This window comes from Trachurus trachurus (genome assembly GCF_905171665.1).
Source record: "Trachurus trachurus genome assembly, chromosome: 13".
Lineage (NCBI taxonomy): Eukaryota > Metazoa > Chordata > Actinopteri > Carangiformes > Carangidae > Trachurus > Trachurus trachurus.
Genome location: NC_139892.1, coordinates 15,496,959 through 15,513,812, shown reverse-complemented (window position 1 = coordinate 15,513,812; position 16,854 = coordinate 15,496,959). Strand labels below are relative to the sequence as shown.

General features: G+C 40.5%; 1 protein-coding gene across 1 annotated transcript in view; it reads right to left on the bottom strand.

The window, feature by feature from the left end:
• gramd1bb (GRAM domain containing 1Bb) overlaps positions 1 to 16,630 on the bottom strand; it is a gene marked incomplete at its 5' end in the record, with an annotated part of 70,919 nt that extends 54,289 nt beyond the window's left edge. The window contains 3 exons of the mRNA XM_083985192.1: positions 6,022 to 6,048; positions 9,114 to 9,203; positions 16,221 to 16,630. Coding sequence (XP_083841318.1) covers positions 6,022 to 6,048; positions 9,114 to 9,203; positions 16,221 to 16,630 — 527 coding nt within the window. The remainder of the gene's footprint in view (positions 1 to 6,021; positions 6,049 to 9,113; positions 9,204 to 16,220) is intronic.
• Positions 16,631 to 16,854: the final 224 nt, after the last annotated feature.

Here is a 16,854-nt window from a genome sequence, read left to right as displayed (position 1 = left end):
GGGCGTGTCAGTGACAGACAGATTGGCTACAGACAAGGAGACCACTTAATGAATCACCTCCAGTAAGGACTGTCAACAGCTGCCCCCCCCCCCCCCCCCCCAAAAAAAAAAAAACAAAAAAAAAAAACAGGCTGTGATATAAGAACAACTACACTGGATCAATAAGGAATTAGCTCAAGTCTTAACAATAACTTTATGTTTGTGTATTATTTTCTTTTTGATTGAAATTGAATGATGTGTACAGAAGAACAACACTATTCCACTGTGTTCTAGCATTTTGCTAATACTGATATTTGATTGAAAATATTCAGCTCTGACAAATTTAAATGATTAAAGTTTGAATTAATTTCAGTTTAATCTTTTAATAGAAGTGTTGCAGTCATAAGCCACAAATAATCAGCAGTAATATTTTAATAGTGTACCTACAATAACATTTTTTCTTTTTACAATTGATTGATTATATAATTGTCCTTTAACTTTATACAATTTGGTAGAAGTGTGTCTAGTCTAAATGAGCCTTTTATCAATTTTCTGTTGTAGCATCACGGATAAATATTGGAATATTCTGCATAAAGAGCGAGAACATGAGGAGCTTTTTAAAATGACAGCGTTAACACGTAACACAAATTAATAATAACTAATTGGCGAATTTAATTAAACATATTTACAAACTGCACTTTACTTGTATGAATGTGTGTGGCGCAATGTGTCCTTTCTATTGACCAACAGACTCTTGAGCCATTTGTTTATTTTAATTTAAGCTAATGAACTATTTATTCATTGTATGATAATCAAAGTAACGTAAGTGTGCTTCGGTTACTGGCCTCTCTTTCGATCGTCATTTATTTAAGGACTGAAGGGATAGTTATGTGAAGGTAACACACCATTACCCGCTGGAAGTATTTATCACAGGGAGCGAACCCTAAAGCAGCCACAGGACTGCCCTGTATCCCCACTGACAGGCACAGTAAATCTAACAAAATTGCCCCTAATGAACCAGGGGAGCAGAGATCACAGTAGAGATTTAAGAGGCCTACAAGCCATCTGGAATAGCCCTTCTACACCACTGTGTGTAGGTGTGACATGCAGTCATTTATTCCGCCGACCCTACTGCATTCACCAGGTTTCGGTAAATGCATGTGCATATTTATCATGTTTGCCACATTGCTGACGAAAAGTTATTTTAACCAGCCTGAAATTAATGAGCCCCGCCCCATCTAGGAGGACAAAAATATGGAATACCTAATGCAGGCAATGAGGTGCATTGCTGCTTTTCTTACTGAATGGTCATATACTATGATCGCATAAGCCTATATATGTGTATTAAATAGTAAACCATGACATATATCTTTCACATTAGCTTGAAATCGTAATAGGTTTGTTTGAATCTTTCCATGCTAAATTTCTTAAAGCAAGTTAAAGAAAGACATTAATGTGACTGACATTTAAAAACCTGCTGTGGACAGAGAGAGAAAGAGAGAAAGAGAGAGAAAGAGAGAGGGAACAGATGCTTATTCTCAGCAAAGGTCAAACAGAAAAGGGTACAGCTGCAGAACAATACCAGGGTCGTCTACGTCATCTGACGTGGAGAGTAGCGACAATAGCACTTAATTCAGTAGATCATCATATATGATAATGATCAGTAGTATAGGAAGCCATGGATTAGAGTAGCGCATATTTTAGTAGCATATATAAGAAATACCTAAGATCCAGATAGCTATAACAGGTGAAGTTAAATTCATAAGATGTTATACTGTACGAGTTGAATTTTCATCACAATCTTGTAATCTTCAGACGCTTCAAATATAAACATAGGTTGACAAAAGTTATATTTCATATTCATTTTATTCACCTCTATGTCTGCATGTAAGCTAATATGCCGTTGACTGAGCTACAAGATGAGAATGTATCAGACCTGACCTTATGTTTGTGCATGGTGAACAGGCAGACACCATCCTGGCCTCTCTCCTGGCTCTCATGGCCTCTCTCCAATCACTGTCCCGCTGTTTCGTTGTCAGACTGTCACTTGTCCAGCATGGTCAGTCATCATCGCCAAGTCTCACAAAATCCCTCTTCTTTACTCCTCTCTCACACAGCACATCCAAAAAAATCAGTCAGAGGAAAAACAATGTCATCACCTCGGACAAAGTTGCAAAGAGAGGTGATACAGACAACAGTTGGTAATCTATACTGCCTGATCGGAAGCCACAGGATGTCCAGGCTGACCAGATGCCACTATCCTGATACAAATCTGACTGAGCCCACAATTCCTTGCAGCTGTTGTCAAACCACCATCTTTCCTCGCTGCAACACAGCGAGTTCGAGTTTTTTCTGTCCAGGAGGTTCGCAGCCTCGCTTCCTATCGTATCACCTCAAATCTGCTTCGCTGAGCCATGCATGAGCAGTTGTACGAGGGAGGATGGGTCAAAGATGTGAGCCCTCTGATTGGCTGGCCAGCCATGGTGTGTGTGTGGGAAGGTCCCTTTGGTAGGCTCACTAAGAACGGCTATGCTCGATAAGGGTGGTCCTTCACCTCCTTTCCTGCTCTCCCTGCTTCAGCCTCCCTTCCCTTGCGCTGCTTTCCGTCACTTTCTCCATCTCTCCTCCTCCTCCTCCTCCTCCTCCTCCTCCTCTCTCTGCCTCCGTTGTCTGCGCTGCAAGCTGCAGGCGTGCGTCCGTGATGCTCGACCGAAGCATCACGACATCTTTGTGACTGTGAGCTGCATTAGTGACATGGTGGCTGCACACACACAAATGCACGCATGAATACGGGGAAGGGCAGGCAGCTACGTCATGAAGTCATCCTATCTTGCAGACATAACACCCCGGCAAAGTCAGTGACCCAAATTCACCAAGCAACACACACACGCACACACATCACTGGCAGCATCATCATAACCATCCGTATGTAGCATTAATAATGTGTGCAGCTGGAGTAGCTGCTGGAATCATTAGAGGAGATTACCCTGAGATACCACTAATGAATCCAGAATAAGATTAAACAGAAAACAACGATGCTGCATATGAAATCTTGTAAGGAAAATTAATTAAAAAATAAAAAATATATGACATTAAATAAAATAAAATAAAAAAGGACAAAAAACATACTTTGAACCATTCCAGGAAGAAGCTGTGTTTGGGAATAGCAAACTGTTCATTAATAATGTGGCTCATAATTGAAGTTTTTAAATATTAATAATATCTTTTGTCAGCACAAAGTGAAGAATGCATGAGCATGACTAAATTAGAACAATTATGAGGTAAAGTTTTGAGCTGATTATTATGGATGTTCAATAATGTTCTCAGTTCAAAAATCAATTTCTGACAACAAGTTATCAGTTGTCTAAACTATAATTGACAGAATTGACTTTCCTTTTCCTTGTTCGAAAGTCATCCAGAACAAGAAACTGGGCTCTCATGTTATTTCCGAGTATCATTTACCCAATATGTTTGGATCCATGCTCTTCTGAGGCTATGTAAAGAGTGAGATCAGATTATGCTGACTTCCATCACTGGAAGCTAATGCCTCACACCACAGACGATGATCGATAATCCAGCAACTGAGACAAGGCAAGAGCAACGCGGACATTAGAACATGGACACAAAGGCAGAAAGTACAATGCTGGACTGTTGAGTTGAGAAATGTGACAGTAACTGATCAGGTTACTGGTTTATTCTGATACTGAGATCCTCTCAACTGCCTCTTAGTCCGTCAGCAGTAGACGGATCAGAGCCTCTTTCTGCCTTCCAGACGCATTGACAGCAACTGAGTCAAGCTCCTCTTTACAACATGCAAGGTATACAGAGTTTCCAAATGCACTTGCACCGTGCCCACTTTATCCAGCCAGAGGGCTTTTTGCATGCATCATTTACAGCTTTATAAAAAAAACTACATATTGATCTTGTGAAGTTTGTGTGATTCAAGACCACTTAGGAAATACCTGCAATGAGGTTACAAAGGCTACAGAAACAAAACAAGAGATGCTCTTTGATAGAGGCAAGACAGGGCATGATTTAATATGCCTTCAATATTTCATCAATATGAAACTGGATGTCAAGTATTATTTTTGGTAGTGTATAATGGAACTCCTAATGTCCTTGAATATCTCTAAAGAAATACCTTCAACTGCTTGGCTATTGTATCAACAGCTCAACTATTTTATAAATACTAAAACTCACTATCTTCTCATTCCAGTGGGGGAAAAAAAGGGTTTTGCTAAATGGTAGAACATTAACTGGCCTGGTCCCAAAAAAGAAGCAGTTCCTCATTCTGACTGATTTATTATCAGACTGGTTAAAAAAACATTAGCAAGTGCACTAGTCTTTTTATATGTGTGACTAATGAAGCTAATCCTTTAAAAACTTAAAGAGCTGAAAAAAGTTAGTTACAATATATACAGACAAACTTTCAAGCCAGTGAAGTGCAAGAGCAGCTCATCTTTAATTTAATAACACATCCCCGCATTAGCACTCATTAATTATGCTTTGAATATAAATGGTGACAACACAAGGCAACATTACTTGGTCTAATGGCTGACCTTCTGCCACATATCACACTCAACACAGAGAATAAACTCATCCTGCAACAGGAACAACACAGAATATAACTTAAAGGTGCAAGAACATTGCACAAAACCAAAAATGACTAAAATGATTGTTGAGTAAACTTGTGTATTTTATCCATCTAATAAGGCAGTGAAGAGACTTAAAAGTGATGATAAAAAAATGATGGGTGACCTCATGTGGATAGTTCTTGGCTGAATAAACTACCTGTTGGTTATATGTTGGAATACAGATACGCATTGTAGTTAACGCGGTTCATCCTGCGCCTCACTCAACTTGCATGACTAACCACTCAAAGCATAACAAACCAGACGCACACATACCAGAGCATGCACATCAAAACACAGCGTCTCACTCTCAGCTCAGAAAATGTGCCAGACAAACTCCACTTCTCCTGACCAGCAGAGCACACAGCACACACTCACACACACATTTAGCACAGATCCACACCCACCCAAAAAAAACAAAGCACTTGGTCACGGCTTCATAACAGGCCGTGATCATTACATTTCACAGCTGAAATTCAAAAATAAACACTAAGTTTCGAGTTACCCACACAACATTTGGGGAAATTCTATTACTCCATTTATGCACACATGATGAGAAAACATGCATGCATCTTGTGTATTAAATGAAGATATCATTACAGTAGGTAAAACAAATATTAAAAATCCCTTATGTATACATTTTGTAAATTCTGTAGCATACTGTGCTGGTAATAAAGGGGAGGTTGAGTAACAGTTCAAGTTCCAGCTCCGACACAATTTAAATATGAACCATGCAACATTGACATAAACCTACCACCGGGAAGATGTCCTAAAGGTTTTGTAAATCCAGTGTATGGAATGTAATGCTAAACAAAAGCTGTGTTATAAACTGTATGTTCTCCATCACCAAGTTAAGCATAGTGGACCAGCTATTCATTAAATTCCCTGGTCCACTTCTCACGTGATGCACCACAGACTACAAACATCATTACCTATCACTCACCTTTTCAGCCTGTGCCTTGAACCCCTTTACTTCACAACTGGCACAGTGTCTCTTGTGACAGCAAAGCCTTCACACCCTGAAGAACACAGTGTCTGGGCCCAGAGTGTGTGTCCACACTGCTGACCTGCCACCAGCTGGCTAGCTAAAAGACTAAAAGCTCCACAATGGTTTCCAACTCACAAAGCCCTGTTTTGGTCTGATGTTGATGTTGTCCAATAAAAGCAAACAATGGCATTCCATGGCTTGCAACTGTATTCACTGCTGGCCTCTCCAAATGTAAAGCGCATTCAGACACCTTGGTTGGTGGACAAAGCCGCAAATCTGTGTCACATGCAGAGTGGGCGGGCCGGGGCAGGTGGGGTGACAGCAAGGCCAGTCCTGCTGCATCTCTCCACCAACATACGACGCATGTTCACACCTCTGTAGGTAAAGGACCAGTGTGCAATAGGAGCCAGACAGCAGACTTACCTGATTTTGTCGGCTGCACTGTCAGACCTGGGAAGAGGAAGAGAAAAGAGAGAATTCAGTCATGAGGCGCTGCATCCTCTGCCAGTCATTTTGAAATTCAGTACGTTCATTTTCACTACACCAACTTCAAATACTATTAAAAGCTGTATATAGTAGAAATTTTCCATCTATATGTAGGATACAAATTATTAACTAGCATATAACACACAATTGTAAAGCCATAGGGAGACATTTTGCAGTATTAATCAACTCTAACACAACTTATTTATAGGTCTATAAAGCATCTATAGTTCATGCATAACATTATCTAACGGTTTTTACTACTGTATATTCAGTATAAATACTTTTACAGTATATCACCCAGTCAGTGAATATAATATTTGTGTATAATTACATTATACATCTTTATGTGTGAAAAAACATAGAATTCTGTTAATCAGTGAAATCATTACCTGTTCATATTGTAGCAACAGATTTTGATAGGACTTATTTTATCAACATAAATTATAAACATGAATAAACTCCTTAAAATGTTATACACCTGTTTACAGTTACAATGTAGTGTTACATACAGGTATGTGTTTTTACCTGCTAATACCCGAGGTAAAGTGGGGGGTTGCAGTGTCACATGCTTGTAAAAGGCAGCCAAGTACGAAATATTGCAGCTTCATCATGGTCGCATACAGTAGATAGACAGTCAATGCTATAAATTAACCCAGTGATGGCTTGTCTCTCAAAGTGTAATCCTGATTCACAATTCACAATCATGTGCTGCGTCATCTTCACTGATGAGTCATATTATACTGACTTGGCAAAGTCACGCTGTGATATTACATAACACTCTGCAGTCATAGCGGAGGATGCAAATGAAAGAAAATGGCAGCAAATAAGAAAATGTGCCCTCAGCCCCCCCCACCCCCCACGATCCAACGCGGATGCCCAGATAATCTGGCAGAGGCAGCTAAAAAAAAACGTAGCTAGTGGCACACATTAGCCGACAGCTTGCTGTCACTTCCCCCGAAAATGCAGCTGCACACAGCGCACGGAGCAAACTGCAGCTCACAAGGCAAACAGACAGACGCGCAAATGATGAGAGCAAAAACAAGACTGACAGACATGGAGATGGAAAGACAGGCAGAGTTTTTTTGGGGGGATGCAGCAGTACATCCTCCAGGCAGAAAAGCAGCTGTTTTTTTTTTACCTGCAGAGGAGACATGACATTCCGTGCCCTCTAAAGCCGGCTACAGAACGCTGCTCTCCCTGCAGCTGCTGCAGATGCCCCTCACTAGCTATCACCAGCACAGCAAAGAGAAGAGCAGCGAGAAATCCCATAGGTTTGACAGGCACTGTTCCTAATTCGAGCGAGTGGAGGCACTGAGGGAGACGAGTGCGCGGGAGGCAGAGCCAGAGCCAGAGCCAGAGAGAGGAACATGCAGGACAGAGAGAAAGAGTAGAGGTGGTAGTGAAAAGATGCACGGAGCTGAAGGCGACGACAGCTCAGTGGGAGGTTATTATGAAGATAGACAAAGAGGATTTCTACATATTCACTGTTTCAGAATTGTCTATGATTGGTGCCTTTTTGCTATTAACTTTTGCTTGATGTAAAAAACAAAACAAAAAAAACAATAGTTTATTTTCTGAGCAGCCAGCAACTATTTAAGTATATAGGAATAAATCACTGACTGCATTATATCTAAGATACACTATGTAATGTTTGACATTATCAAATGCTTCAAATTAGTTGGTGTTTGATTAAATTCTGCCTTATGTTCTTTTTCAGAAGACTTCAGTTATTTAAAACAACTTTAAATGCCCCTATAGACCTATAAATTGTCAATTTGAATACATTTACCAACAAAGGAAATATGTTTAATTTGAAATGTAGTCCAGTAATCTGCTAGTAAAATCTGAGATCTGACATTACAAGTACAACTATGCCTGGAAAGTAAAAACAAACTAGACAAAGACAACAAAAGAGGCTCAATCTTTTCTTTCCCACCTTCACAGCTCAGGCTGCAATACAAGCCAGGAGACACGTATCTGTGTCAGTGCGGTACAAGTCAGTGATTTGCTATTCACACTGTGTTTACTGTAGTATTTCAGCCCGAAAAGTCAGAAAGATATGAAAAGTACGGTGGTGCAGGTACTTCTACTTTCCTGTTACATCCTGTTCCTAATCTCCTTGGAAGGCAAGAGATTGCTCACTTGAATTTGCTCCTGGCTGCACTGCTTTACTTCAGGTATAAAGTATGAAACTGTATGATCCAGGCCAGCAGGCACACCTCCACACACACGCTTAAACAGACACGTACACACACCTACACACCGGGTTCAGTAGCTGATTTAATGTCCAGGTCTGTCAACTGGTGCTCCTGTGACAGCTTCAACATATTCCAGGGTGATAAAGAGCTAATGATACTGCCTGTCTCTCAACTCAAACTGAGCTGTGGTGAACCACACACAATAATCACCACAGGGGTAATTACATGAGGCCACTTTTAGATGACTATAAAATTGGCAGATACCTGGAAAAAACGAAATAAATGAGACCAGTGTGCTCATTAATGTCAACAATATGTGGCATTTCTATACTTGCTTTAGGTGTCCCATGTAAATCTATTTTTCACAGAGTGGGTTCCTTTCAAGATAAACCCTGTGAGTTGACTGAAGGTTTGGACTTGTATTTTGACTAAAAAACTGAAAAGTCTTCATTATTCAAAATGAAACAGGTAAAAACAGATCATGCAGTACAGCAACGCCTCTGCACATGACCACCATAGTTGCCAGAATGGGGAGAAAGTGCCCTCTAGTGGAGAATGCATGCAAGGAGTGAAACGATGGGACCAAAAACTATGGAATTCATTAACATTTTGGGTTGTTATTCTTCCCAGCAGCATAAATCTACCTGGTGTCCTCGTACAATAGATCCTGCAGCAATATAAAACACACTGCCTCCTTTATCCCTTGCTGGATTAAACTCTGATTTGATTAAAGTTACATGTTTTATTAAGCCACACTTTGATTTGGAATAGGTTGTAAAAAAAAAATAAAATAAAAAATAAAACAATGAGGCCCATGCACGTATTGCTCACCTCTCCTCTCGGATTAATGGAGTCAGGAAGCGATTGTTGTCGTCTTCATGGCTGCTCTGCTGGCTGCTCTGCTGACTGCTCTGCTGGCTGCTGCTTAGGACACAGGAGAGAGGTCAGGGTTGTCACTCATTACCAAGTCTTTCTATTAAACTACAATGTAAACGGGGTGACAATTGCATATATGCATTCCTTGGTGTGTTAGGTAAAGAAAGAGCCTATTGTGAATTCCTCATTTTACTGTAACTAATTTGAAACATTAAAGCAGATATCAGCTTCACGGCCGTTTCGGCTAATGCTGCGTTCAAGGCAGGCTTTTGAAACCGTAAGTTACAGCTTCAAGTCACAACTACGACTTGGTAGCGTTCCAGGTAACCCGTAGCTCGTGTTTTTACCATCCTGTTGTCTGTGAAAGTTCCCTATAACGGCCACTCGTAACTTCCGACCCGTGAACTCGTACCAGATCGAACTGGTATGACTTCACAGGAAGGAAAAACACAAAGTACGAGTTTCTTTGAATGCACCATGAGTTAGCAGCCCCCGCCCTTGTCAGGCATCAATTGGTCCTCGTGCTACGTCACCACATTCACGCGCATCCCTTGGCTGCACACACAGCCCTTCATGCCGTTCTCTCTCCTCATTGGATAACACTTGTATCCCACAAGGAAAATTTTCTCCTCGGGTTACAGCAGAGCAGAGTGACGGAGAGACTCGTGTTTAGGCTGAAATACTTCATGTAAGTGATTGCTGACGGAAAATAGGACTATTTAGGACTTATATTAACAAAAACATTCCACTGATATCTGCTTTAAGTTGAATCATGAAGTAAGTACATAAAAAAACAAATAAAGTGTAAAGAGCACATAATAAATAACATAACTAGGTATACAGTATATCTTGGTTATTTAATTTATTTTCAACTGTTTACACAACATTATTTGGGGGCAAAAGTGGGAAAAATGTCAGGGTTTCTGCCATGAATCTGTTACTTCTGTGACTAACATCAGCTCTTCATGCTCTCCTGCAATTTAATAATCAACTATATACAATTTAGATTCAGTCAAATATACAGTATAGCAATTTAATCCATAGGAAGTCCTGTCCTGTGCGTGCACAAATGCAATGTTACCACTAGAGGGGGCTGTATGACATCGGCTATGCAGTAGATATGGCTTCTGATAATAATTAAAGGAGGTTACAGATGAGTAAATGAATGTACACAGAGATAATCATTCATGTAAAGATTAAAGAATCATGAGTAGTTTTTCATTCAGAAATCTGTTGGAGACCTTTCTAACTGCCACTTCCGAATAATAAAGTAGAGGATTAACATCTCTGCTATCAAGTAATTTTTTTGTCAACAGAGCAAACCTTATGTTACACATACTGTATGCATGATCCTGCAGTGTCACGGCCCGCTTTTTCTCTCTACTTTTAGGTCTTTTTACAATGGATGTTTCCCTATTTTTCGACTCTGCTTCCTGTCCGTACATTGACATTTAAGAATAAAGCTGGTCTGTTAAGAAAGGTCTTCATTAATTCACACTCGGCAGGAAGCCCTGATCTCCTTCCTACAACAGCTGGGCCTGAGAGGGATGCTGAAATGGATGAAAAACGCTGATTTTGGAAGGAAGTTTTTACTTTCTTTTTTTTAAATTATACTTTAGAAGCTCTTTTTAGAGTTAATTACTTTTCTCTCACATACGTACACTGCACTTTATTTAGTTACACCACATGATAACCACTGAATTACTCTATTCAAAAGATGACTTTAAAATTGAAGATACAATGAACCAGTCAGTCTTTAAGTCAACACAATGAAATAAAGTCTAGGTTTGTATGTTTTCATAAATGAAAAAAACAACAACACACAGTACTGTTTGTACATTCCACCAGCTGTAATAGATATGATATGCTGATTTAGGTTAGAGCCAGGGTAACATTGCATTATTATGCTGCTCTTCACAGAATCAACATTTTTTATGGAATATCAGTTCCACCGTCTCCTGTCGTTGCCTATTCTCTCTCTGCTGCAGGTATTGTGAGTTTGCAAGCTGTTCCCTCAGAGGGACGACATACAGTACGTGCTGCAAAAGCAGCTGGGTTTGTTCGTGTTATGCAAGTGTTTATACGTGTATCCCTGGCTTTTGGAGCATGTTCATTTGAAATCACAGGGACAGAAAGTTGACTGGCATTGGCCCTCATTGAATAATTCAGTACTCATGCACAAAAGATGGAATATGTGCTTTGAACATGATAGCAAGGGGGCGTTACAAACGAACGTCAATTTCAAGACAGAGTTACAATGACAGTCATCTACAGTAGACAGTAAAACCACAACAAACGTGTGGAATAATACAGTATTTTGTTCTTTTCCAACATTTTTCCACAACATAGACCCCAGACTATATAGAGCACATAGAGTCAACTACCGCCACATATTCAAATTAAATATGATCCAACTCTGATTCATATTTTTTGAGCATCTCTGTGTCTACATCCACACGGTCAGTCAGATCAATAAAAGCTATAATGTCCATACATTTACTCTACTGTACTCTACATTTATTATTGTATAAAATGTTTGTGAGCTACACTGTCGTAAAGGCAAAAGCAAGATTCCCTATCCGTGGACAATAAATAGCCTATTGTAATTATTATTACCTTGACCAGGTAAAACAAAACAACTTTCTGGGGATAACTTTTTAAGGTCAAATGTCAGCATCACAGAATTCTTTTGTCATAAATTTTGTTACAAACACACAAGTTCAATTATTGAAAAATTATGTATGAACATAAATGACACAAATTGTTTACAAGTGTTTTATGAATAGGTATAATTAAAAAAAATCCTCAAATCCTCAAATATAACAGTAACACATCTAATTTCTTGTTTTCCTATGTTGTTTTGCGAATTGTGTGTTTTGAAATATTTAAATGCTTGAATGAGGTTGAAGCAGTGAAGTCTGGTGAAAGATACTGCACCACTTCCTCAAAATAGCCCTGCTCTTATCAGACTGCAAAACAGCATATTTCCACTGTGTCTGCAAGCCTCCACTGTTCCCAGACAATCTCACACACTCACACAGACACACACACAGACCTGAAATACACGTATTCTGTGCACGAGAAAAAACTAAGCCTGGAAAACAACAAGGCTGAGATGCTACAGTCACAAATGCAGCTAATTAACAAAGAGAAGTGACAAGAGTGAACACTCGTGCTGGACGTGTTACTGAAGCTCCTCTCTGAGGTCAGAGCAGATTAAAATACAGAAACACTGAAACGTTCTCATCCCATCATGAATGCAGTGGACTTAAAAGAGTCTGAGTGGAAAACTGCATCATGTTCCACATCAGTGACAGAAAGTTGAAGCTGCGTTAGAAAACTACACTGAGCCAGCCGGACTTCAAGCAACATGACAGTACGGATGCAAAACATTAAGTGTCAAACTTCAGTTATTTCTTGAGAAAAAATGTTTTTGAATACTTACAGCATTGTTTATTCCTTCCACTATGAGAAATCCAACATTCTTCAAAAAGCACTGGACCAAATGAACAAACCCATGTGTATGTGGTTAGCTATAAATGCTCGGCCATGTTGGTATATTAACTGGTTGGTCACAGTATGTTTCAAACCACAAACACACAGTACGTGTCTGTAAATGCATCGACTAGAAAGGTCTTGTACTGTATGTTTTAGTACTCTAAGGAACAAATTTGAAGGAACTGTCAAAATGACAATGACAGGTGACTTGACTGGTTTCTCAGCGCTCTAATAATTAATCCATAGCTTGAAAAAGTGCTGGGAAGCCGCGAGTGTCACCCGTGGTGGAGGAGGTAAAAGTTCAATGTACAAAACTGCCGCAACTAGAAACAATGTAGGACCACATCACCTTGAGATAGGGCACTGTAAACGTGACTTCACTTCATCACAAGTTAAACTTTGACTTGGACCTAAACACATCCTACGCAGAGTTAACTTTGAAAACTGTGGTTTAGTACTGTAGTCCCTCTTCTGTTGGAGTTTATACATTCAAATAAAATATGGCTGTTGCCATGTTGCCAAGATGGAGAGACTACAGGCAACATGCTAGCATGCTTACAATGACAATGCTAACATGCTGATGTTTAGGTATCCTAATACTAGTTCATTATCTCACTGTAATTTCCCAGCTTGGGATCAATAAAGTATATCTATCTATCTAGTTTGGTGGGTTAGCATGCTAACATTTGCTAACTTAACACAGAAACAGTCGAGGCTGAACGCAATGTGATTAGTTGTACACATATCAGTCAGTCATAAACTGGAACTTGGAACTTGGAAGGAACTTGGAAACCTCATTACTTGATGTTGACACCAGATCAAAAGTTTGGGAATAACTAGTCTTGCGTAGCCACATCCACCTCTGCAGCTCTGTGACTCTGTTCCAGTATCATTCTGCTAGCATTGAGAAAACACTAACTTGTTTGTGTTGTATTCTTTAAACTAATCAAAATCGACAGTGCCCATGCAAATATTTTCAGGGACTGGAAGATTGCACAACAACATTAACGTCTGTCCCAAATTCTTTTGACATCCATCTAATAAGAGCCACAAATGTGAACCTCATGGTTGAGTTGAATGAAAAATCAGGGAACAACCCAAGTCATTAGATTGTATCCTCTGGGCACAATGAATATTTACAGCACATTTCAAGGTATTGTTCAGACAAATTATTTGGGTTTATACCAAAGTGCTGAACCATGAGACTGGCAGAACGACACTTCCATCTCTGAACCCAAATCCCCCCAGCATGACTAAATATCATGGCTATTGACGGAGGTTTTTCAATGTAAGTCCTATAGTAGGAGTTTGCATTTGCTGTGCTAAACATAGTTGATTATGCCTGCTTTACTTAGACGTAGAGCATATTTACAGTGAGACGAATCTCCCTGCACAGCCACAGTTCCTCAGGTGCTGGTGGGCAGCAGGAGTACGCAAAATAGATTGAGATGAACGACCACCGCACACTGATAAGACTCTATGCTGATACAATTTATTATGTGAACAATGCGTTTCGCTTGTAGCGTCGTCAGGTTTTGAGCATATAGGCTAAATACATTTTCTATTAATTCTTAAATACTGAATACCACAGCTGGCTTAACAACGTAGATAGTGGAGAGTATGTGACTGCTGCAGGCACAGCTCATAACTACATCATATTTACATCACCATCAATAGGGATGCTAAATGCACTGATGCTCAATGTTAAAGTTGTTAAAGCTGTGTACAGAACATGATTTGTGAACATGTACAACAGAGCAACAGAGCGGAGTGTGTGTTCATCTTTAAGTACCAGAAGAGGAAGCTACTGTATAACCAGCCAGCTTTACAATGCTGCTACAACCTGCCATTAAATGTTAAGGACGTCAAAACTCCAGACATAAAAAAAAAAGTATAGGTAAAAACAACAGAACTGCCCACAGGGCGGCAATAATTAAAGGATGTGGGCAGCAATGCTGACTTGTGAGAAAACACTCAGTGAGGACAGAGCGTACTGCAGCATGCCGTGTCCTCGCGACTTAACATGACAAAAACAGCTTGTTCTGCTACATCAATAATTGAGTGATAAGATAAACATTAACATTTGTATTATTTATGTCACTCCCACACAGTTGTTAAGCCTGTATAATTTCTTACAGCCAGCAAGGAGGCACACTGAGGAGGAGTCTTAATATGTTTTAACGCCACAGTATGGTATTAAACTGAAGAAGGCATGCTACAACAACTGTCCAGTTGGACCCTCAGGGGGAGTCGAGTTTTCCTCGTGTTGTGATGGATAATGGCAGCATTTCACACTCAAGGATTCTGCCAGGTTTGTATACACACTCGTCTCTGGAGATTTGGTGTCTTTAACTACGAGAAAGATAAAAACTACTGATGGAGTAAGTAATGAACCTGGTTCTGTCTACCATCTGTGACCAGTGACACCTTTCCTATTAGGAAGGAGAAATAATGACTAGATACATGTTTTTCTTTTCTCTTGTAATTAGAGTGGAGTGAGGTGAGAAGGTTTAATGCTACAGAACTGGTGTATTGCATGAATTCTGCTAATAGGAGAACATTTGCTCTGGTTGAATTTACCATGACTATAACTCATTAGTGGTCGGCACATTACTGTACCTCATGATAGCCGAACCTCCTCTAAACTCAACTAAGGTCAACTACAGTAATAAACACACAAGTATAGTAATGATTACCGCCGGCGCATACAGAAACTTGATATCGTTCATTTGACAGATTTTGTGAAGTTTACATTTGTAGTCCTTCTAAGTAAATTTAGTTTAAATTGTTAAAATACCTTAACTTTGAAAGGGCGGATTTACTTTATTGACCCTATGACCTTTTCCCTACTGTGCCATCATCAACTACTGTATCTCATTGGACCTCACAACCACGCATCCAAAAGCAAGAAAGCTATTGATTTTGTAAACCCCGTGACCTTTCCTCTCATGCTGCTGTCAGACCAATCTTTAAAGTGGCCCTATGTCCTGGGCCCTTTATTTTAAGTGTTCAATATCTACTGTGTAGATGTGTGCTCTACTGAGGACCTTCAGTCACCCCAGGCAAAAGTCCACAAGGAACATGAGTCCATGATTATTAACAAATCTTGCAATGTCTCAAAGAAATACTTGAAACCCTGAGACACACTTGAAAACTACACAAGGAAGTGCACATCCACTTGCTCTAATCTATGACTATCAGAGCTGAATTGTTCAAAGCAGATGCTTGCAGTTCTTTTGTCTTTTAGATTGGATCCCAAATTGCTTTAGAAAAGCACCTGAAAAACCATCAGTGTAACTACTTCTTATATTGTGTGTGTGGTCATTAAGCTGCTTGCTGCTTAAAGAGTATCTAATCCTGAGAGGTGAAAAAAACCTCAAGCTAAACAGGAGTCTACATGTTCAATCCTTGAGTTGACATGACAAAGCTGAACTCTGGTTCGGTTAGTGATACACCACATTAGTGCAGGCAGCAGGAGCCTTGAAGCAGCATGGAGGCATTAGGGAAGATGTGGTGGAGAAGAAGGGAATGGGGAGAGGTAAGTAGGGACGGCCCCATACCAACCTGCTCTCACTGCCTTGCTCCTTCTTCTCTCGGACCTTCAGCCACTTCCTCAACAGGAAACGCTTGCGGCGAGGGGAGGCGCTGGGCGTGGAGCACCTGGACCAGGAGGAGGGGGCGTCTTCATCGCTGGAGGGTGTGATCTCAATGGAGGGAAGCTGGAGGTATTCCTTGGAGCTCGAGCGGGAACGAACTGTGAGGTGGCAGTCGTTCAGCCTTGCTCTTTCGTTTTCCCTCTCGCTGGGCACGTTCCTCATGCGGCGCATCTTGAAGCGCTTGCGGCGGAGGGTCGGGGTGGAGGAGCTGGATCGCATGGAACCATCTGAGACGACGTTGCTTCCTCCGTCTGAGTATGCCGGAGCGTCGTTTGGGACGCTCACCTGGAGTGAAGGAGGTCTAAGAGTGTCACTCATGGTCCTGACTATCTCACTTCAAAGCAAATGCAACGTCTAAAGCCCTTCCCTGGTATAAGGATTTTTTACAATCCTGCAGCTTGACGGGCTACTAGCTGCAGAAAGGTTGAGGCACAAATTAGATCCTTGACCAGCTGGACTCAGGTGGACCTCAGACAGCCCCCCTCCGTTCCTCTTGTTTATCTTAAAGCCCTGTCCACATGCCAGCCAATGGATTGAAAGAC